Here is a 21621-nt window from a genome sequence, read left to right as displayed (position 1 = left end):
ATGCCATAGATCAGTAGCCCCCAATCTTTTGGGCAGCAGCGACGGGTTCCGGGGAGAAAGGTTTTTCCGTGGACCGGAGTGGGATGTGGTTCTGCGTGCTGCATGGGGCTTCGCTTGTTTGTGTGACCCAGTTGCTGGCATGCCATGGACTGGGGGATTGGGGTGCCATAGATTTTTCACATCTCATATCACTGTTCTGAAACTTTGCTTGCCCCTTTTCGCTTCATCGTTGACTTGTCCTTGTCTTCTGCTCCTGTAGGATGAATGTTACCAGGTGAGGCAGATATTTGCTCAGAAGCTGCACAAGGCACTAGTAAAATTACTGCTCCCATTGGAGTACATGGCAATATTTGCACTGTGTGCCAAAGACCCCGTCAAAGAAAGAAGAGCTCATGCTCGGCAGTGTTTGCTTAAAAATATAAGCATACGGCGAGAGTACATCAAGCAGAACCCTATGGCAAACGGTGAGTAGCCTTTGCTTAAAAGGTTATTTTTCCTCGTGACCCGTCAAAACCGCCCTCGACTAAGCCGCGCCCGATTAAACCGCGTCACTGACGTCATCAACAGGGCGACAACAGCCAGCGCGGAGAAAGAAGGGCGCTTTAAATAGCGCTTTGAAAGCAAGCCGATTCAACTTAAGGTAAGGGTTAGGTTTAGGGTTAGGTTAAGGGTTAGGTTTAGGGTTAGGTTAAGGGTTAGGGTTAGGGTTAGGTTTAGGGTTAGGTTAAGGGTTAGGTTTAGGGTTAGGTTTAGGGGTAGGTTAAGGGTTAGGATTAGGTTTAGGGTTAGGTTAAGGGCTAGGTTTAGGGTTAGGTTTAGGGGAGTTAGGTTTAGGTTTAGGGGTTAATTTTAGGTTTAGGGTTTACAGCGTGCTTCTGTCTCCGCGCTGTTGTCGCCCTGTTGATGACGTCAGCGATGCGGTTTAGTCGGGCGCGGTTTAGTCGAACACGGTTTTGTGGTGGAACCATTTTTCCTCTCATAATAGTTCTATTTCTGTGTATGGCTTTGTAAAATATATCATGTGCGTATTCCCTGCTTGCTTTGCAGCAGAATTAAGTAAATTCTTGGATACTTACTCTGTTTCCTGGAAAATAAGACCTTCCCGGATAATAAGCCCAATCGGGCTTTTGAGCGCATGCGCTAAAATAAGCCTCCCCCCCAAAAAAATAAGCCCTCCCCCAAAATATTGCAAAACGGCAGCAGCCATGAGGTGATCACGCTCGCCTCCTCCTGCACCTCAAAAATAATAAGACCTCCCTGAAAATAAGGCCGAGTGTTTTTTTCGTGGGGGGGGGAGGGGGCAAATGAAAATAAGTCTTATTTTTGGGGAGAGACAGTAGCAATTGAAAGTTGGCATTCCCAGTTACTCATATATAACCTTTAGATGATGTCTTGCCTTTCTTTTCTTCTTCCAGAAAAACTTGTATCTCTGTTGCCCGAGTACGTGGTGCCATATATGATTCATTTGCTGGCTCACGATCCAGATTTTACGAAACAGCAAGATATCGACCAGCTTCGCGATATCAAGGAGTATGTGTCACCCTTTATTTAAACGTCTTTAAAATGTTGGATTTCAATTGCTAAATTTCTCGACTTTTTAAAATACAAATTTGATGTCCCGATTTGTTAAGAGAAGAGAAGAATAATTGTCACCTCTGGTACACTTGCAATTCTCCAAAATATTTGGCTTCTTTTGCTTTTTTCCCTATTTTTTGGTACATCTTTGTTACCTGAATATTTGTCATTTGAATTTCATGCGGCAACCGGTGATACATAAAGGGAACTAGTCTGAGAGAACAAATAGTATCATAGTTCTTTCATTTTTTTTGATTTCCTACGCATAGTAATTAAGGGATGCGATGGCTCAGTGGCTAAGATGCTGAGCTTGTCGATCAGAAAGGTCGGCAGTTCGGCGGTTCGAATCCCTAGTGCCACGCAACCGGTGAGCTCCCGTTACTTGTCCCAGCTTCTGCCAACCTGGCAGTTCGAAAGCACATAAGAAATGCAAGTAGACAAATAGGGACCACCTTTGGTGGGAAGGGAACAGCGTTCTGTGCGCCTTTGGCGTTTAGTCATGCCAGCCACATGACCACGGAGACGTCTTTGGACAGCGCTGGCCCTATCAGGTTAAAGTGTGCCTTTTATCTTGAGAAAAGTGTTTTCATATCTTTCTGGCTGTTGGCTGTTTAGGTGCCTGTGGTTCATGCTGGAAGTTTTAATGACCAAGAATGAAAACAACAGTCACGCCTTCATGAAAAAGATGACAGAAAGCATCAAGCTTACCCAGGATGCCCAATCCCCAGACGAGCCAAAGGCCAGCGAAGTAAGGAATGGGAAGAAAGAGAGAAAGAGGGTTCAGAGTCAGTTTTTGAACGAGTGGGCAAAATGCTTCAGGCGGTCCCTCATTTCTCTCCAGAGGGGAAAAAAATGAGGTGTACCCATTTTGTGTTAGCAATCTCAACAGAAGGAAAGAGGAAAAAAATAGTTAGTTTAACTGTTAGCCAAGCTAAGTGAAAACAGCGTTCTGTAAGGGGGGAAATATTACAGCTGAGATTTCAAAGCGTATTTGCCAAAAGTACAGTGAGTGGTACATTAACAGAATAGCAAATTATGTTAGCAAAAATAGCACCTAATTTTGGTGGGAACTTGAAGATACATCATGTTTACTGTGAATTGTGATTTTTGTGAGCCAGAATTCTCTGGATCAGACCTCATTTAAAATATGTTTGCTATCTTGGAACAAAAAGCTGTCTTTAGTTTGTTCTCGGGTATAATCCAGTGAAAACAAAAAGCATAACACTCTTACGATAGATGGCTTATTGATGGGGATTAGCAGATGTTTCAATTAAAAGTGCAAAATAACGTCCAAATTTCTCTTGTGTTGGTTTCCTTTGTGCTTCAGAAACTCTACACTGTATGTGACGTAGCCCTCTGCGTAATCAACAGCAAAAGTGCTTTATGTAATGCAGAATGTCCAAAGGATCCGGTATTACCAACTAAATTTTTTACGCAACCTGAAAAGGTAAGTTGGCAAGCCATCAAGTCAAATATTTGAGTTCATTCTTTTTCTTAAGTGTTTCTTCAAATATGACAAGAAAACACTGTAGGTGTTGTGTAAGTTTGTGCCATGATTTCTAAATTATCTTTTTTTTTTTTAAGATGGTGACCTGAATTAAAAAAAAACTGTATTCCAAAATGCTTTTCGCTCCATTGGAAGCACAATGCTGAAAATGCTTTACTTTTAGTGTTTGTTCAGACATACGGTGCTTAGTCTCTAACACTAAGCAAAAATAAATAAAGAAATCCCGTGTGTATATAATATGTGGATGTAGAGCTGTCTTTATATTCAATGTATTATATAAGCAAATTATATAAAGGCCAGGTCATAAAAGAAAGAAGGTAGACAATAAAAAGGATGTGGCTCAGTGGCTAAGGCGCTGAGCTTGTCGATCAGAAAGGTTGGCAGTTCAGCGGTTCGAATCCCTAGTGCTGTGTAATGGAGTGAGCTCCCATTACTTGTCCCAGCTTCTGCCAACCTAGCAGTTCGAAAGCAGGTAAAAAATGCAAGTAGAAAAATAGGAAGCACCTTTGGTGGGAAGGTAACAGCGTTCCATGCGCCTTCGGCGTTGAGTCATGCCGGCCACATGACCACGGAGACGTCTTCGGACAGCGCTAGCTCTTTGGCTTTGAAACTGAGATGAGCACCACCCCCTAGAGTCAGGAAGGACTAGCACATATGTGCGAGGGGAACCTTTATCTTTACCTAGACAATGAAATCTATTTTAGCTTAAGCACACATAAAATGCCCATGGTCCTTGATGTCTTTATCAACGTAGACTGTTCTGGACTGCAGGGTCCAATTTTTAATTTATCCAGTTGAAAATATTCTAAAAACAAACAGTTCCTGAACGGTTCCCTTTTTAAAAAGTCGTTTGCATCACAATATGATCAATAGCTTGAAGATACGCCGCAGAAACAGACAGTAAGTCCAATCATTGGATTTAGGGGACTTATTTCACCATTTGTGGGATTGTGATTGTCATTCCCCCATGCTGGCTGGGGAATTCTGGGAGTTGAAGTCCACAAGTCAGTCACTCCTGCTTTCCATGAGCTTTTATTTACTTAAGGAGCATCTAGAAGCAACAGAGTGGGTTTACTGTCAAACTGAATAACCAGAACCTGAAAATATTAAAGACTTGATTTTTCAACTTACAATGAAATGTTCCCCCCCCCCTCCTTTTCTTTGAAGGATTTTTGTAACGATAGGAATTATATCTCTGAAGAGTTGCGAGTTCTTCTTTTAACGGGAAAGGTATTGTTTTTATGGATCTAATTCTTTATTTTATTTTATTTATTTATTTACTTTGTCAAACATGTACGACGTAACAGGTAGAAGTATAAACCTGGACATGGGTACGAATAAATGGGGACAGTAGGACAGGGACGGAAGGCACGCTGGTGCGCTTATGCACCCCCCTTTTATGGACCTCCTAGGGATGGGGTGAGGTCGACGGTAGACAGTCTTAAGGTTAAAGTTTTGGGGGTTTGGGGAAGTAACAACGGAGTCAGGTAGAGCATTCCAGGCGTTGACCCCTCTGTTGCTGAAGTCGTATTTTCTGCAATCGAGTTTGGAGCGGTTGACCTTGAGTTTGTATCTATTGTTTGCCCGAGTATTATTGAGGTTGAAACTGAAGTGGTCATTGACAGGTAGGACGTTGTAGCGGATAATTTTTTGTATTACGCTTAGGTCAGACCGTAGGCGGTGTAGCTCTAGAATTTAAAACTCATTCTTGATTTGTAACAATATAACACAGTATATATCCCCTGTCTTTCCATTTGGTGGAAAGTTAAAAATAGATTGCAATCTGGATCGTTAACAGAGAGGAAATCATGAGCATTGTCAGGATTGAATTTTAGGATTGTATTCTTCAAAGCACCTAGAATTCCACTTAAATGAGCTGTTAAATTTGGAAGGATGCAGCCAGCATTGCATCACAATTTTGTGCTGGCAGGATAATAATTTTCAATTGTACATAGAGCATGTACTACGGTAACTTAAACTTCAGAAGGTGGCAGACTCAGTTACGGTTATAAATCGAGGATTATATACCCCTCTACCTCTGTTTAAAAGCCTGTTTGCATTTTTACCTTGGGTGCTTTGGATGGTTGCCAACAACAGACAAGAAAAGACTTGCAATTTTTAGTGGTAGAAAAAAGAAAATAAAATGATTCATATTCTCTCTCCCTCTCCCCCCCCCCTCTCTCTCTCTCTCACACACACACACACACACACCACACACCAAAAACCTCCCTGCCTTCCCTGTGGTGTCTTTTATATCTGCAATACTCAGTAGCTTCCAGCACGGAAGAGTAATCCTGAATTACGCTCACAGCCTCACTCAGCAAAACAATTGTGTTTATGTAGAAAGTGCAAAAGAGACTGAAGAACTGCAGCAGGCAGGACAAACGAACGTTCAAATGTTTCCTTGAGGCAGAACAATTACTTTTCTTTCTTTCTATTTTTTTTTTTGTAAACTACTTTTCTATTTTACAGCCGAAGCCAACCGGCGTCTTAGGGGCAGTAAATAAACCCCTATCTGCAACGGGAAGAAGGCCATATATTCGAAACACAGGATCAGAAACTGGAAATAATAATAGCGTAAATTCCGAGTTGAATTCTCCCATAGAAAACAGAACAAGGTTCGTGGCATTTTCAGTATTAAAAGAGGCTCTTGTGTTAACATAGTTTTCCTTCTCAGCATGAAACTGTACTGAAGTCACCCTAATGTGGAAGAGGGGTGTCTTTTCTGTTGATGCCCTTTTTCAATCTGATTGCAGAAATTTAGGTAATAATTTAACTTTCCTATTTACCGTCTAAACATTGCATTTTGGGATTGAATTTACTATACAACAGAGCCCGTAAATAGCAAAACTTGTGTATCTCCTGCATAAATAATATTTCTTTAATCAGTGAATCCTTCATCTCCATTCTCCATTCTCCAAACCTTTGTTATGTTTTGGGGAACAATGAGACTTGCTGATTAGTTATTTTGTATTATATGCCTGCCTTTCAGAAGTGTTTTAACTGACATTCCTATTCCTGTTGTACTTCTACATTCCTTCAGGGAAACGTCCTTTAAATTGGGGGCCTCGGAACTTGGCAACTTGAAGACTTCAACTCTCAGAATTACTCAGGCCAGTCAGGAATTCTGAGAGTTGAAGTCCATAAGCCTCAAAACTGCCGACCTTGGAGACCTGTGCTTTAAATCATGTTTCATATAGTAGCAGTATTTGACAGGGCCGTTCAGTCGTACCGAGTTGGAGGCAAAATCGTACTTTGGAGGCCTGTGAGCACCTCCTTAAACCAGATGCACCTTTTCCTGGTCTCATGCTAGAGTTGCAGCCCCAGGAAAGACACGGCTCCTTTAAGGAAAGGCTGACCATTCGTACAACTCTAATATAAACAACATTCTCTACGGAAAGCGTGACGGTTGCCTAAGAGGAAATCTTCCCCTTTCACCCACCCTCAAAGATGAGTAGGACTAAAAGCACAGAACGTTTTGTGCTTTTTGAGTATTTTTGTGTATTTTCTAAATGCACTGAATTTGACAATGAACTTCCAATTCAGCCGGCCACCGTTTCCTTATTGATCATTTGATTTCGTAGCTCCAAGGGGGAGGGGGAAAAAACCCAAGCTTATGTTAATCTTTTAAAACATTTTCCAGCAGAGAGCCGAGCTCAGATCTATCGGAGACGGGGGTCAGTGAAAACGATGAAAATCCCGTGAGAATTATTTCAGTCACTCCAACCAAAATGGAACCTGTGAAGAACAAGGTATGGTCAGGCTTCTTAAAAAAAAATGTTATTTAGGTCATCGCAATAAAGAAGCCATTAAAATTACTGTTGCAATAATTAAGCAGTATATGCTGAGTGTCTATAATGTTTCCAGTTCAATGAATTACAAGGTCATCCCCGCAATTGAGGCCAACATTTCTGTTAGGAGAGACCTTTGTTCAGTGAGTTTTGCCTCATTCTACGGCCTTTCTTGCAGTTGTTAAATGAATCACGGCAGTTGATAAGTTAGCAATGCAGTTGTTAAGTGAATCTGGCCATGTTTCTGACTGCTTGTCAGAAGGTTGCAAAAGGGGATCACGTGATCTTGGGAACACAGGAACGGTCATAAAAACGAACCCATTGTCCAACATCTGAATTTTGATCACGTGACCACGGGGATGCTGCAAAGGTCGTAAGTGTGAAAAGGCTGTAAGTCACATTTTTTCAGTGCCGTTGTAACTTTGAACGGTCACTAAATGAACTTTCATAAGTCAAGGACTACTTGTAATTCCTTTTAAGTATAAAATGTGAACCAGAAGCTAATTAAAAATAACGGGCTTTTTATTTATTTATTTATATTCTGATTTTACTATTTTAAAAAATAATGGCAAACATACGTAATATTCCTCCTCCTTCCTGTTTTCTCTGTGATAACCCTGTGAGGTGGATTGGGCTGAGAGAGAGTGATTGGCCCAAAGTCCCCTAGCTGGCTTTCATGCCTAAGGAGGGACTAGAACTCACTGTCTTCTGGTGATTGGCCCAAAGTCACCCAGCTGACTTTCATGCCTAAAGTGGGACTAGAACTCACTGTCCCCTGGTGATTGGCCCAAAATCACCCAGTTGACTTTCATGCCTAAAGTGGGACTAGAACTCACCGTCTCCTGGTGATTGGCACAAAGTCACCCGGCTGGCTATCTTGCCTCACTCCCGCAACTAGAACTCTCTGTCTCCCAGTTTTTGCCTGGTGCCTTAATCACTGGAGCAAAGTGGCTCTCCCATTTCCCAATCAAACTGGACCAAGAGTTTGCCTCAGTCATGAAAAAGCTACTGCCTTTTCATTGTGATATGGCCAGGTGATGACTTGCGTATCCTGTGAATAGAGTGTGAGAAAGGGCCTGGTGTAGAGACGAGAAATCCTTTTGGCAGCAGTAAATCCCCGTGGATTAATTACACTTTCAAGGTGGCTGCTGGTGTTGCTGATAGTCCTGGAAATGTATTTTAGCAAGCAAGACAAGCTGATTCAAACAGATGCAGTCTCCACCTGCTACTTGCTTGACAAAAAAAACCAAGTTGTTTTCTTTTCCAGGAGATTAATTCTGACCAGGCGCCCCAAGAAAATGTCAGTGCCGATCGGGGCAAAAAAAGAATCACGACAGCAGCCGGAACGGAGAATTTCCATCAAAAAGCAGAAGAGAAGAAAACGGACGAAACGGGTCAGCCAGCTCCTCCCAAACCCCGTCGAGGACGTCCCCCCAAGTCCGAATCTCAGGGCGCCACCACGAAAAGTGCCGAAATGAGTAAATCCTCCGGACGAGGACGGAAAAGGGCGGCCCCCACACAAGAAGGTCCGGGCGGACTGGAGGCAAGCAATGCCAAGGCACCAAAGCAGCAAGAGGCCACAAAGAAAACAGCACCAGCACAGAGGCAGATTGACCTGCAAAGGTAAACACAGGCTGGCTTGGTCGGGGAGGGGGAGGGGGGGTTAGCCAATCGCATCCGAAGGCTCCTTAAGAGTTGAAAGGAACTTTAGAGGACTTCTAGTCCAACTCTCTGCTCAAGCAGGAGACCCTATAACGGGTTGGTAACCTGCAGCTCTGGAGCCACATGTGGCTCTTTCATCCCTGTACTGCAGCTCCCTGTTGCTGGTCGGCTCCATAATTGATAGGGCTTTCAGTTAGGACAGGTAGAGGAAAAAGGATGCTGCGCTAGGAGGAGACTCTATGGTGGTGGTGGTGGTGGGAACCAGACTTCCAGTCAACTCCAAAATTGAACGGGGGTTTCCAATTAGGACTTTTGTGGCTCTTTAAAGTTGCCGACCCCTGCCCGGTCTCTTCATAAAAGCCTCCAATGTTGGAGCAGCCACAAGTCCTGGAGGCAAATTGTTCTGCTGATTAATTCTTCTCATTATCAGGAGATTGGTGATAAGGTTGTTTGTTTATTCTCTGGGACAAATCTTAACCTGTTCTCACTATGTGCTCTTTGCCTCCCTACCCGTCTCTCTTCGCTGAATTTCCCCTAGAGGCAATTCTGCAATTTTTCTTCGTCCGTTGAGTACATATCTTCCCTTCTGCAGCCACTTAGAATCCTCCAAGCTTTCGTGACGATTCAAAAGGGAAAGGACCCACATACTTAAATCCTTTGAATAATAGCAACCTTCATAGTTCTTTTTAACATGCCTAAGATCAGAGTCAAGGCTGCATCTGATTTAACCTCAGCAGGGGGATTTGTAATATTCCAGTAGCAGATCCAGTTGTGTTGATAACCCATGTTGTGCCTCTGAAACCACAAATCACGTGGCAACCACAAATCTATGTGTATCTGCTTATCGTATTTTTCGGAATATAAGACACACTCCTCCCCCCCTAAAAGAGAGTGAAAATTTGAGTGCATCTTATACTCCGAATGCAGCCCCGCCCACCCGCCGGCCCCTACCCTTTGGCCTCTTCCTCCTAGCAATTTGCCTCCTTGCAGCAAACAGCCTGTTTCAGCGTCAGCACAGCCTGATTAGCACAAAGCAGCTGATTGTTGGCCTGCCAACCATCAGCTGTTTCAGACTGCAGGGATTGCCTAGTGCCCCATTTTCCGCCTCCGTATCCCATTTTTTGGCCTCCGAGTGCCCCATTTTCCGCCCATTGTGATCCCTGCTGCCCGGAACTGGGCGGAAAATGGAGTGCACGGGGGCGGCAATAGGCTATGGCAATCTCTGCGGGCAGATCCAACCGACAATCAGCTGCTTGTGCTAATCAGGCTGTATTGAAACTGAAACTAAAACCGATTGTTGGCTGCAAGGAAGCAAATTGCTGGGAGGCAGAGGCAGATATATTTTTTTCTTGTGCTAATCAGGCTTTACTGAAACTGAAACTGGCTGTTTGCTGTTGGCTGCAAGGAGGCAAATTGCTGGGAGACAGAGGCAGGTTTCTCCCCCCTCCCCCTTGTTTTCCTCCTGAAAAGCTTCTTATGCTCCGAAAAATACGGTAATTGCTATCCAATTAGGGGAGCAGGATTCACACCAGAGCCATGATGTTAGCACATCCAGTGCATGAAAGCAGAATTTCTTCTGAGAAGCAGTGGCAGCTGTTAGGAATTACTATTAATTTCAAAACAATAAGGAGCTTTGAGATTTGAAATTATCAGGCTGAAGGAAGACTATTTGTCCTTGTGTTTCTTGACTGTTATCTTCCCCATCAGCACTGCTGTTGAAAATACTAAGGATTTGGTAGTCTTTTGTTCACGGAAGGTGTTGTCTTCTATGCGTAAGGGAAGTCACAAACTACCCAAAGAATCTCAAATCTCTTAATAAGAGCCAAGGTGGCGCAGTGGTTAAATGCAGCACTGCAGGCTACTGCTAGATCAGCAGGTCAGCGGTTCAAATCTCACCGGCTCAGGGTTGACTCAGCCTTCCATCCTTCCGAGGTGGGTAAAATGAGGACCCAGATTGTTGGGGGCAATATGCTGACTCTCTGTAAACCGCTTAGAGAGGCCTGAAAGGCCTATGAAGCGGTATATAAGTCTAACTGCTATTGCTATCTTTTGCCATTAGCAATATCATTTGCCTGGCTACTAATTCCTTGGGGAATTAAATGCACAAAGCAGCCTTTATTGTTTCACTGTTATCCCCATTCTCTTCCACATTCTGACTCACCTGTGGCTGTCCTCACAATTCGTCTCTCACAATTCTTCTCTTTGCACACTTGGATATGTTATTCATATACGTGTGTGACTGCATACGCGTGTGACTGCAAATTGTTCAAGAAAATGACTGCTAGCAGCAGTGACTTCTTTTGACCTGGTTTTTCCAGGAGTCAGGAGTGTGATCAAACTCTCTCCTATTCTACTATGACGGTTAGAACTCTTGAGTTTTTAAGATTTCTGATTTCACAAAGGATTTGAGTCTTCAGGGAGGACAGAACACGGAAATAAAAACTGCTGCCTATTCTTATTTACACTTTGCCTAAGAGGAAGCATTTTGCTTTGTTCTGGTTTTAAAGAAGCCTCCACTCTTTTTTTTAAAAAATATTTTTTATTTTTAAACCAACAAAAACATGAAACACACACAACCTTCTTCCATTTCATACAGCGTGTCATTTGGTTACAAGATTTTGTGCGTCCTTTCCATGGTCACCACTTACAATTATATATCAGATCACAAATTGTTCATTAGATAAACATAAGTACATTATTGTTATATGTTCAATTTTTCAATTGTAATTATTATTCCTTAATTTTAAACAAAATATTCTAAATATTGAATCCATGCATACAACATCATTTTGCATCAAAAGTTCAACCCCAATTATTATTCCTACGTTTTAAACAAAATATTCTATATATTGAAATCTTAGCCCCCTCAGAGAGGGCCCGCAATCTGGGAGTCCTCCTGGATACGAGGCTTAGTTTAGAAGCACACCTGACGGCCGTGACCAGGGGGGCCTTTTACCAGGTTCGCCAGTTGCGCCCCTATCTGGATCGGGATGCCCTGTGCACAGTCACTCACGCCCTCGTCCTTTCTCGCCTGGACTACTGTAACGCTCTCTACATGGGGCTGCCCTTGAAGAGCACCTGGAGGCTTCAGTTGGTCCAGAATGTGGCCACGCGGGTTGTCATGGGGGTACCTAGGTGCTCCCATTTTACACCCCTTTTAGGCGGCCTGCACTGGTTGCCAGTTGTTTTCCGGATGCGATTCAAGGTGTTAATTAAAGCGCTCCATGGCTTAGGCCCAGGGTACTTGCGAGACCACCTACTGCCACTGGTAGCCTCCCACCGTCCAGTACGATCCCACAGAGTTGGCCTCCTCAGGGTGCCGTCGGCCAGGAAATGTAGGCTGGTGACCCCCCAGGGGGAGAGCCTTCTCTGTGGGAGCGCCTTCCCTTTGGAATGAGCTGCCCCCGGAGCTTCGCATAATTCCCGACCTCCGGTCCTTCCTGCGGGCCCTAAAAGTTGGCTTTTACAGCAAGCCGCCCTGGCCTGAATAAAATTAATTATTAATTTTAATTGTTATTTTAATCTAATTTCTAAATCTCATTGTAAATGTCTGTAGGGTTTTTGGGATATTCTATTTAATCTTTTTAAAAACTTTTGTAATATGTGTTTTTATGTTGTACGCTGCCCTGAGTCCTTTGGGAGAAGGGCGGCATATAAGTCCAATAAACCTAAAACTAAACCATACATACAACACCATTCCATTACATCGTTCTAATCTGTTTAACAGTGTTAAACCCTTATAGCATTGCATATATCATTCTATTATTCTTAAAATATAAAAAGTTCCAAATCCCAAACCTTGTAAAATTGTTCATCTTCTTGTTCTCTAATTTCAAGTGTCAATTTACTCATTTCCGCACATTCCATAACTTTTTGAATAATTTCCTCCTGTGTTGGTATTTTCTCATTTTTCCAATTTTTTGCAAATACAATTCTAGCTGCTGTTAAAACGTTTACAATCAAATATTTCAAGTCTCTATTATATATTTCTGGTATAATTCCCAATAAAAAAGTCTCTGGTTTAAAGTCTATATGTTTTTGTGTCATTTTCTCCAACCACGTGTGGATCTTAGTCCAATATCTTTTAGCTTCTGCACAAGTCCACCACATATGGTAATATGAACCCGGTGTCTGATGACATTTCCAACACTTTTCTGATTTATTCTTGAACATTCTTGCTATTCTCGTTGGGGGTAGATTCTACCTGTAAAACATCTTATACAAATTTTCTTTATATGCTGTTGACATTGTCATTTTGTAATTTTGAGACCACGATTTCTACTAGTTCTCTAATTCAATCCCATGCCCCAAATTTCCCCCCCCAAGCTATCTTAGTTCCTTTAACTTGTTCTTCTTCTAACTTAACCTCTAGTAAGTGTCCATAAAGTTTTTTACTTACTTTTTCATCAGTACCCATCACAATTTTATCTAACTCAGTCATTTTATCATAAAAACCTTCCTCTTTACGGTCCTTGTCATATCTAGATTGTATTTGCACGTATGAAAACCAGTTCATCTTTATACCTTCCTTTTCCAGATCTTGCATAGATTTAAGTTCACCCTCTGCATTCAATATTTCACCATATCTGTTTGTTCCTTTTTGTATATTATTGCATATGAAAAGGCTTCAATAGTTGATAGCCAGACTGGAATTTTTAAATAATATTGTCTTTTAATCTTCTCCCAATTTAGTAGCAAAGCCTCCTGTATGTAATGTCTTCTAAAATACCCCTGTGTTTTAGTTCCCTTGTACCATCAAAAGGCATGCCTATCCCAACAATAGATCATGTCCTTCAAGGCTCAATAATCTGGTATTCCTTAGTGTTATCCATTCTTTAACCCACATCAAACTTGCTGCCTGATGATCTAGTTCCCAATTGGGCAGGCCCAATCCTCCTCTTGTTCTTGCATCTTGTAACAATTTTAGTTTTCTTCTTGCTTTTTCCCCCTGCCATATGTACTTCAACACTATTTTATTTTAAGTCATCAAAATATTCCTTCCCTAGTCTAATTGGAATCGTCTGGAACAGATATAAAATTCTAGGTAGAATGTTCATTTTAATTGTAGATATTCTATGCTTGTAGCTTGTATTCTTCCTTTTTGATTTTCATTCCTTTTATTTCTTTTCCTTCTCTGACATTTCTGTTTAAAACCTCTAACGTTGTCAAAAAGTAATGGTGATAATGGGCAGCATAAAGCGCCAATTCACGTTGTCAGATGCCTTCTGAGCATCCCAAAACATCAATGTCAATTGTTTTTCAGGTTGTGCCGCATAATATTCCAAAGTATCTAAGATTATCATCATATTCCCTTTAATTTGTCTCTTTGGCAGAAACCCATTTTGATCAGAGTGAATGAAACTACTTAAGTATTTTTTAAGTCGTTCTGCCAATATTGAAGCAAACAATTTATAATCTGAATTTAACAGGGAGATTGGTCTGTAATTCTTAATTTGCAGTGAATCAGCCTTTGGTAAAAGTGTAATATATGCTTCTGACCATGATTTGGGTATTCTCCTCTCTGACATCACCTCATTCATAACTTCTAATAATAGAAGAGAACGATTCCTGCAGGGTCTTATAAAATTCCGCTGGTACCCATCCGGGCCCGGGGCCTTCCCGTTCTTTTGTTTTTTAAGTGCTTCGGTTAGCTCCATTATAGTTATTTTGCCTTCTAGCATTGTTACAGTTTCTTTGGGTATCTGGGTTGTAAGTTGGCTTCCTGTAAGTATTGTTTCACTCCTGCCTCTTCTGTATTCTCATGATCATATAGTTTACAGTAGTAATCTTGTATAATTTTTTTTCTTCTCTTCATTCCTATAGAAGGTTTGCCCTTGATCATCCATTAACTGCAGTATCTTCTTTGAGTCTCTCTCTTTTCTCAGTTTGTATGCCAACCATCTGCCTGGTTTATTAGCATTTTCAAAGTAATTCTGTTTACCACCCCTAATTTTTGGGGCTAATTCCTCTTTTTCCATTAACCCAATTTTGTGTTTAATCGTATCCATTCTTACTTTAATGCTTCGTTTGTGGGGAGTTCTGTAGTTCTTTTTCAAGACCCTTATATTCATTGTCAAGTCCTTTAAGTGTTTATCTTTTCTTTATATTTCTCTTCTTTGTATAGTCAATTATCAGGCCTCTGGTATAGGCCTTTATTGTGTCCCAGGGGTTCTGATTGATGTCTCCTCTTTTCTATTTTCTTTAAAGAAAAAGGCCAATTCCTTTTCAATTTTCTGTACAAAGTCTTTCTCTTTTAATATAGTGCTGTTTAATGTCCACCTAGATCTTTTTTTATGTCCTTTCCATTTAATTATCATTGGGTTGTGGTCTGCCCAGGTACTTGTTTCAATCTCAATTTCCTGTATTTTGTAGGCCGATTCAGTCGCTACCCATATCATATTGATTCTAGAATAAGATAAATGTCTGTTTGAATATAAACTATATTGTTTTTAGTAGGATTTCTCTCTCTCCAAACATCCTTTAAACCTGTCTCATCGATCATTTTAAAAAAGGATGTAGGGAGTATCTTTCTATTTGACTTTATTGCTTTTTGTGAGTTATAGTCCATATTCTTATCTACAATTCCATTAAGGTTTAAGGTTTAAGGTTTTATTGGGATTTATATGCCGCCCTTTTCCCTGAGGGGACTCAGGGCGGCTTACAACCACAGGGGAGGGGGGTGCAAGGTCAAAAACAAAACAATATGTGCACAAAGAAAAAATAATAAAACACAACTTTCATTCAGCGATCAAACACTCGGGCGGGTAATTGGAAACCTATCCCCAGGCCTGCTGGGAGAGCCAGATCTTGAGGGCTGCGCGGAAGGTCTGGATAGTGGTGAGGGTACGGATCTCCATGGGGAGCTCGTTCCACAGGGTCGGGGCGGCAACAGAAAAGGCTCTCCTCCGTGTGGTCGCCAGTCGACATTGACTGGCAGATGGAATTCGGAGGAGGCCCAGTCTGTGCGATCTAATTGGTCGATTTAGGGAGGTAATCGGCAGAAGGCGGTCTCTCAAGTACCCAGACCCGCTACCATGGAGTGCTTTAAAGATGGTCATCAGTATCCTGAAGCGCACCCGGAGACCAACAGGCAGCCAATGCAGCTCGCGGAGGACAGGTGTAACGTGGGCGAACCGCGGTGCGCCCACTATCACTCGCGCGGCTGCATTTTGGACTAGCTGCAGTCGCCGGATGCACTTCAGGGGCAACCCCATGTAGAGCCCATTGCAGTATTCCAGTCTAGAGATCACAAGGGCTCGAGTGACTGTTGTGAGAGCCCCCCGGTCTAGGTAGGGCCGCAACTGGCGGACCAGGCGAACCTGGGCAAATGCCCCCCTGGTCACAGCTGACAGCTGGTGATCGAAAGTCAGCTGTGGGTCCAGGAGGACTCCTAAGTTGCGGACCCTATCTGAGGGGTATAAAATTTGACCCCCCAGCCTAAGCGTTGGTATATTAGCCAAATTATTGGGGGGGAAACACAACAGCCACTCGGTCTTATCCGGGTTGAGTACCAGTTTGTTAGCACTCATCCAGTTCCTAACGGCCTCCAAACCCTGGTTCATCACGTCCACCGCTTCATTGAGTTGGCACGGGGCGGACAGATACAATTGCGTATCGTCCGCATATTGATGGTATTTTATCCCGTGCCTCCGAATGATCTCGCCCAGCGGTTTCATGTATATGTTAAATAGTAGGGGGGATAGGACCGAACCCTGAGGTACCCCACATGTTAGGGGCCTCAGGGACGATCTCTGCCCCCCGACCAACACCGACTGCGACCTGTCCGAGAGGTAGGAGGAGAACCACCGCAGAACAGTGCCTCCCACTCCCACCTCCCGCAGTCGTCGCAGAAGGATACCATGGTCGATGGTATCGAAAGCCGCTGAGAGGTCAAGGAGAACCAGGATGGACGCATAGCCTCCATCTCTGGCCCTCCAGAGATCATCGGTCAATGCGACCAAAGCGGTTTCTGTGCTGTAACCAGGTCTGAAGCCGGACTGGAAGGGGTCAAGATAGCTAGCTTCCTCCAAGGCCCGTTGAAGCTGAAAGGCCACCACCTTCTCAACAACCTTCCCGATAAAGGGAAGGTTGGAGACAGGACGAAAGTTGTTTAAGATGGCTGGATCTAACGATGGTTTCTTCAGGAGGGGTCTCACCACCGCCGTTTTAAGTACGGCGGGGAAGTGCCCCTCCCGAAGGGAGGCGGTGACAACCGCCTGGATCCAGCCATGTGTCACCTCCCTGCTGTTAGCCACCAGCCAGGAGGGACACGGGTCCAAAATACAAGTGGAGGCACTTACAGCTCGAATGGCCTTGTCCACATCCCCAGAGGCAACTTCCTGGAACTCAACCCAGAGCTGATGTAACAAGTAATCCTCCTGTGACTCAGCTGGACCTACTGCGGTGGAGTCCAAGTCCGATCGAAACCGAGCTACTTTGTCCGCCAAGAATTGAGCATAATCCTCAGCCCTACCCTGCAAGGGGTCTCCCGCATCCCTCCTATTAAGGAGGGAGCGGGTTATCCTAAACAGGGCGGCTGGGCGCGACTCGGCGGACGCAACCAAGGCAGAAATATAAGATCTTTTTGCGGTTCTTAATGCTCGGACATAGTTAAAATCTCCCATCATACAAATATTTAAGTAATCCCAATCCGTTATATTTTTGTGTAGTTTTCGTAAAATTCGTGAGCGCTTCCCCCCCTGGCTCCCATGGCTTGGCGCCTTCCGGATACCGCTAGGTCAGTGAGCGGTGCTCTGCCTGGCCGTAGGGGGGGGGGGGGTTGTCCAGGGAGCTTATTTTCGGGGGTGGGCTTATATTTTTGCCCACGCGAAAAATGTAGCAAGGCGTTAATTTCAGGAAAGGTTGTATTTTCGGGGAAACACGGTACTTGGCAAAGAGCTTATCAACATCTCTTTATAGCTGAAGTTGGCTGGGTATCATTGTTGGAGTATCTCAACGCAAGTAAGCCATACCTTCTGATTCCTCAAAAGCAGCTTAAAGTATATTTACACACAGTTATACTTATCTCTAAATCTCACCTGTGGTTTTTAAAATCACGGAAATGTCTCCTGTCAGCCTATTCCAGTTTTGAAAAAGAAAAAAGAAAAAAACCCAACCAGAAATGAACCGAGTTCCACTTTGGAAGGAACAGACGCAGATGTTAAGTCTTATGATTTCCGTCAGAACTTTTGCTCCCCGTATGATTTTGCCATTCTGACCTTTTTTCAGAAGCCAGGTGCTGGGCAGTGATGGAGATTCAGTCTTGGAGATAGAGTCGAGTCCAGGATATTCCGCGAGTGAAATGGATCTTTTTAAGCTTTGTGAGAGCAGCCAGGACGACCTTGAGGAGAGAGAACTAACAGAGGCAGGCTTGCTGAAGGTGCATCAGGCAGCAGAATCAGGGCTCCGTCGGTGGTTCATTAAATTCCCAATACTGGAGGGAGACGGTGAAAATAGGAGCCATGGCTTCTCTGTCCCTCTTGTTACTACCCTGTTTCCCCGAAAATAAGACCTCCCCTGATAATAAGCCCAATCGGGCTTTTGAGCATTAAAACAAGCCCTCCCCCCAAAACAAGCCCTCCCCGAAAATATTGCAACGCAGCAGCAGTTGTGAGGTGACCACGCCCGCCACCTCCTGCACCTCAAAAATAATAAGTCCTCCCCGAAAATAAGGGCAAGCGCTTATTTCGGGGGGTCAAAAGAAAATAAGTCTTATTTTTGGGGAAACACGTTAAGAATTATATATTCAGTTAACTCAGATAACAAAAGTTAATTTATTTAATGCTTTAGAGACAGTGACAAAAAAAGGGAAAGAAACAAAGATAATTATGGTAAAGATACATAGAAAGTATGTTTTTAAAAAGTGGAAAAAATGCAACAGAAGAAAAAAAGTGGGGGAAACCAATAATTTTAAAGAGTAAATAGTTACAATTCTACATACAGGAAATCCTTGACTTGCAATCGTTCATTTAGAGACTGTTTGAAGTTATATGGCACTGAACAGTGACTTACAACCAGTCCTCTCACACACACACACACACACACACACACACACACACACACACACACACCTGTTGTAGCATCCCTATGGTCATGTGATCAAAATTTGAGCACCTGGCAACAATCTGCATATATTTATGACAGCCACTGCGTGTCCCATATTTGTTATATTTATCTTCCTGAATCGGCTACTGAGAAGCAGAGACAATGGCGGAAGCCAGATTCGCTTAACTACCATGTGATTCACTTAATAACTGGGGTGATTCACTGAACAACCATGGCATAAAAGTTTGGCATCAAAAGATCTATGAACGTTTTATAGTGCTCAGTAGGCAATGCATCCAATCTGGCTGTTTTACCAGTTGCCAATTTTAAATTTATTTGTTTAATCTCTACCGCAGATAGAGGAGTAAATAAAAACTGGTTTTGTATATCATCTAAATGTGATAGGTTAACTTTATTTTAGAAGGCCTTTATACCCATGTTCAATGCATTCTCTAGTTTGCTATGTAATCTGAATAGAATTTAAAAAATTGACAATTTGTATCCATTGAAGTTTTAAATATTTCATCTCTTTTACACCTTCTGAGTAATTGGAATCATTGCCTTATTTTTTGTTTGATTTAAACAATTTTTAAATGGTTTTTTTCCTGTTTTCCCAGTGGTGTCCCTGTTGTTAGCATAAATTCTGTCTGCTTAATAGTGTAGTAGTTAATTCGTATTTCTTTTCCATATTGCTCTCTACAAAATCATTGATGGGCAGCCAGCCATCCTTTTCCACAAACATTTCCCTTCATCTTACAAATTATTTTTTCCCTGTTATATTTAATCTTATTTTTGTATGATTCGTAAGAAATAATTCAACCTTGGATATATGTGTTTTATATCCTTCCCATTCCTAAAGTCCAGCACTTGGTTGTTTCTGAATTCAAGACAAAGTATTGTAAGGTCTTAACGCTAACCCTTACTGAGATCATGAAAGTTGACAAACCAGAAATACGTGAAAATATCCTCCCCTTTGTTAGTCTTCAATTTGGCTTCTGAAAATATTGCAGGGCGAACTTTGAAAACAAGTTTTTGCAATATCCTTTCCTTGGAGTGGGGAGGGAATGGGGAGTTTGCAGTATCTTTTCCCTGGAGTGGGGAGGGAATAGAGATTTTGCAGTATCCTCCCCCCTGCCACACCCACCAAGCCATGCCCACTTAACTGGTAGTAAAAATTTGTATTTCACCACTAGGTCACATGAGCCTGGGACGCTGCAACCATCATAAATATGAGTCAGTTGCTGAGCGTCAGAATGTTGATCATGTGACCACGGAGATGCTGCAACAGTGGGAAGTGTGCAAAATGGTCATAGGCTCATCCCAAGGAATGGCATTGTGTTGATTCCAAGGCTGTCAAAAGGACAGCAAGACAAGTGATGTAAACAAGGCCCCTTACACATATTTAAAATCAATATCTCTACTCCGCTCAGGTGATCCATACAGTTGAAGATTTACGGTTGGTCCTTTGAGATGGTAAAAATTGATTTTTGAACTGAATGTTCTCCTGACTTTAACCTCTATTTTCCCTCCTCCTCCTCCACAAGGTAAAAAGAAAAGTTTCTCGCAAAAGGAAGAAAGGAGAGCCAAAGGAAGGCATGCTCCCTGCTTCTGCAAAACCCAAGAAACGTCCTGTATAGGAACTGAAAATAACTTCCGATCCTACGGCTTTCAGCTCGGAACACCGAAGGAAATCTCTGCTTCCTTTTTCAGATAAAACGAATCTGCAGAAACTCTTTGAGAGAGGCTAAAAGCATCTGTACTTATTTCCCCAGAGACTTTTTTATGAAAAGTCAATAATTAAGCAAATTGCTTAACACTTAATTCCAGTTTCCGCACATCTGGAGTTTAAAAGTGTTTTACTCCATTAATTTTCATGCTGCATTTTTTAAAAAAGAAAGTCAGAGAGAGAGAGAGAGGTCCTTATAGCATTGTTTTAAAATTCATGTACCTTTTAATTAGGTATTGCCCATCCTCTATTTTATTTCTTTCAAGAAAAAGAAGGCTACCCAATGGTTTTTAATCTGAGGCATAACCGCAAAACCGAATTCTCATCTGCTTTCATTTTAAAGACATGTATAATTTTTCCCCCCCAGCAAAAATAAGATGTACAGATTTTGGTTCCTGCTTTGAGAAGTCACCTAGTGGCAATTTTTATACATGTTGCTTTCTGACTTTTATCAAGAGTAGGAGACTAATCATTTGATGATTGATTTTCAAGTAGACATTTCATCTTTTTTTAATTTCCTCCTCCATCCTAGTTTAATATAAGTTGCAATAATTGTACATATTGTTCGTTTTATAAAAAAAAAACATATATCACTTCTGAGTGGGTTTACTCCTGTGGTTTTGTTGGAATATTCTAAATCTAAATGGAGTAAAATCATCCCAGGATTTGATTTTATAATGTTTGTCACCAGATTTTTATTATTGATGTAAAAAATCAATTTTTTAAAATAGTTGGATTTTTGGCAGCTTTGTAAGGAACATTGAAAATGTTTAGGATTTCAAGCCTTGTCTTGATTGAAACTGAGTCTGTTTTATGTTTTCCTTCCCCTTCTCATTTTTTTTAACATTTAATTTAGAAAACTTGCATCAATGTTGATTTTCCCCCCCACCAGGCACTGTTCTGCATATAGTGTACACTTTTAAGTACACACCATCATATTTAAGTTGGTTGCATAAAATAAATGCTTCTAGGTGTCATTTGGTATCTTTCTGCTTTCCCCCACAAGTGTACACAACCATTTTTCCGATATGCAGCCATTCCTGCCAAATGTTGACCGAGCACCAAAGAAATAGATGGTTTTTGTGGAGCATAATTTGTCAGTAAAACAAATGGTAGCATAGTTGATAAATGCTTAACATGCTGGGTCAGGTAATCGAGTTAGGGGTGTACAACTTTGGCAACTTTAAAAGTTGTGGACTTCAACTCTCTGAATTCCCCAGGAAACTTGTGGCCCACCAGTGGCCTGGGTATCTGGCAGCAGATTCAGACAGGAGGTTGGGGAGGAACATGGGCCAGTCCTGGAGTCTGGGGAAGCC

General features: G+C 42.3%; 1 protein-coding gene across 3 annotated transcripts in view; it reads left to right on the top strand.

Annotated features, from left to right (window-relative positions):
* The window catches only part of PDS5A (PDS5 cohesin associated factor A), a 64937-nt gene extending 43655 nt beyond the window's left edge, over nucleotides 1-21282 (top strand). The window contains exons 25-34 of one of the 3 annotated variants that reach the window (XM_087724822.1): nucleotides 260-464; nucleotides 1416-1530; nucleotides 2191-2323; nucleotides 2903-3022; nucleotides 4250-4312; nucleotides 5555-5700; nucleotides 6726-6834; nucleotides 8141-8496; nucleotides 17764-17914; nucleotides 20124-21282. In XM_087724822.1, coding sequence (XP_087580948.1) covers nucleotides 260-464; nucleotides 1416-1530; nucleotides 2191-2323; nucleotides 2903-3022; nucleotides 4250-4312; nucleotides 5555-5700; nucleotides 6726-6834; nucleotides 8141-8496; nucleotides 17764-17914; nucleotides 20124-20216 — 1491 coding nt within the window. In that variant the 3' untranslated portion in view covers nucleotides 20217-21282. Of the gene's footprint in view, nucleotides 1-259; nucleotides 465-1415; nucleotides 1531-2190; nucleotides 2324-2902; nucleotides 3023-4249; nucleotides 4313-5554; nucleotides 5701-6725; nucleotides 6835-8140; nucleotides 8502-17763; nucleotides 17915-20123 lie in introns of those variants that run through there. The other 2 variants (XM_087724823.1, XM_087724824.1) reach the window with 2 other exon arrangements.
* The last annotated feature ends 339 nt before the right edge of the window (nucleotides 21283-21621 follow it).

Source organism: Thamnophis sirtalis, unplaced genomic scaffold (assembly GCF_051295495.1).
Source record: "Thamnophis sirtalis isolate CommonGarterSnake01/CBP01778 unplaced genomic scaffold, rThaSir2_p1.2 scaffold_10, whole genome shotgun sequence".
Classification (NCBI taxonomy): Eukaryota; Metazoa; Chordata; class Lepidosauria; order Squamata; family Natricidae; genus Thamnophis; species Thamnophis sirtalis.
Note: the sequence above shows the minus strand (reverse complement) of the source record. Positions and strands in the feature narration are given on the sequence as shown.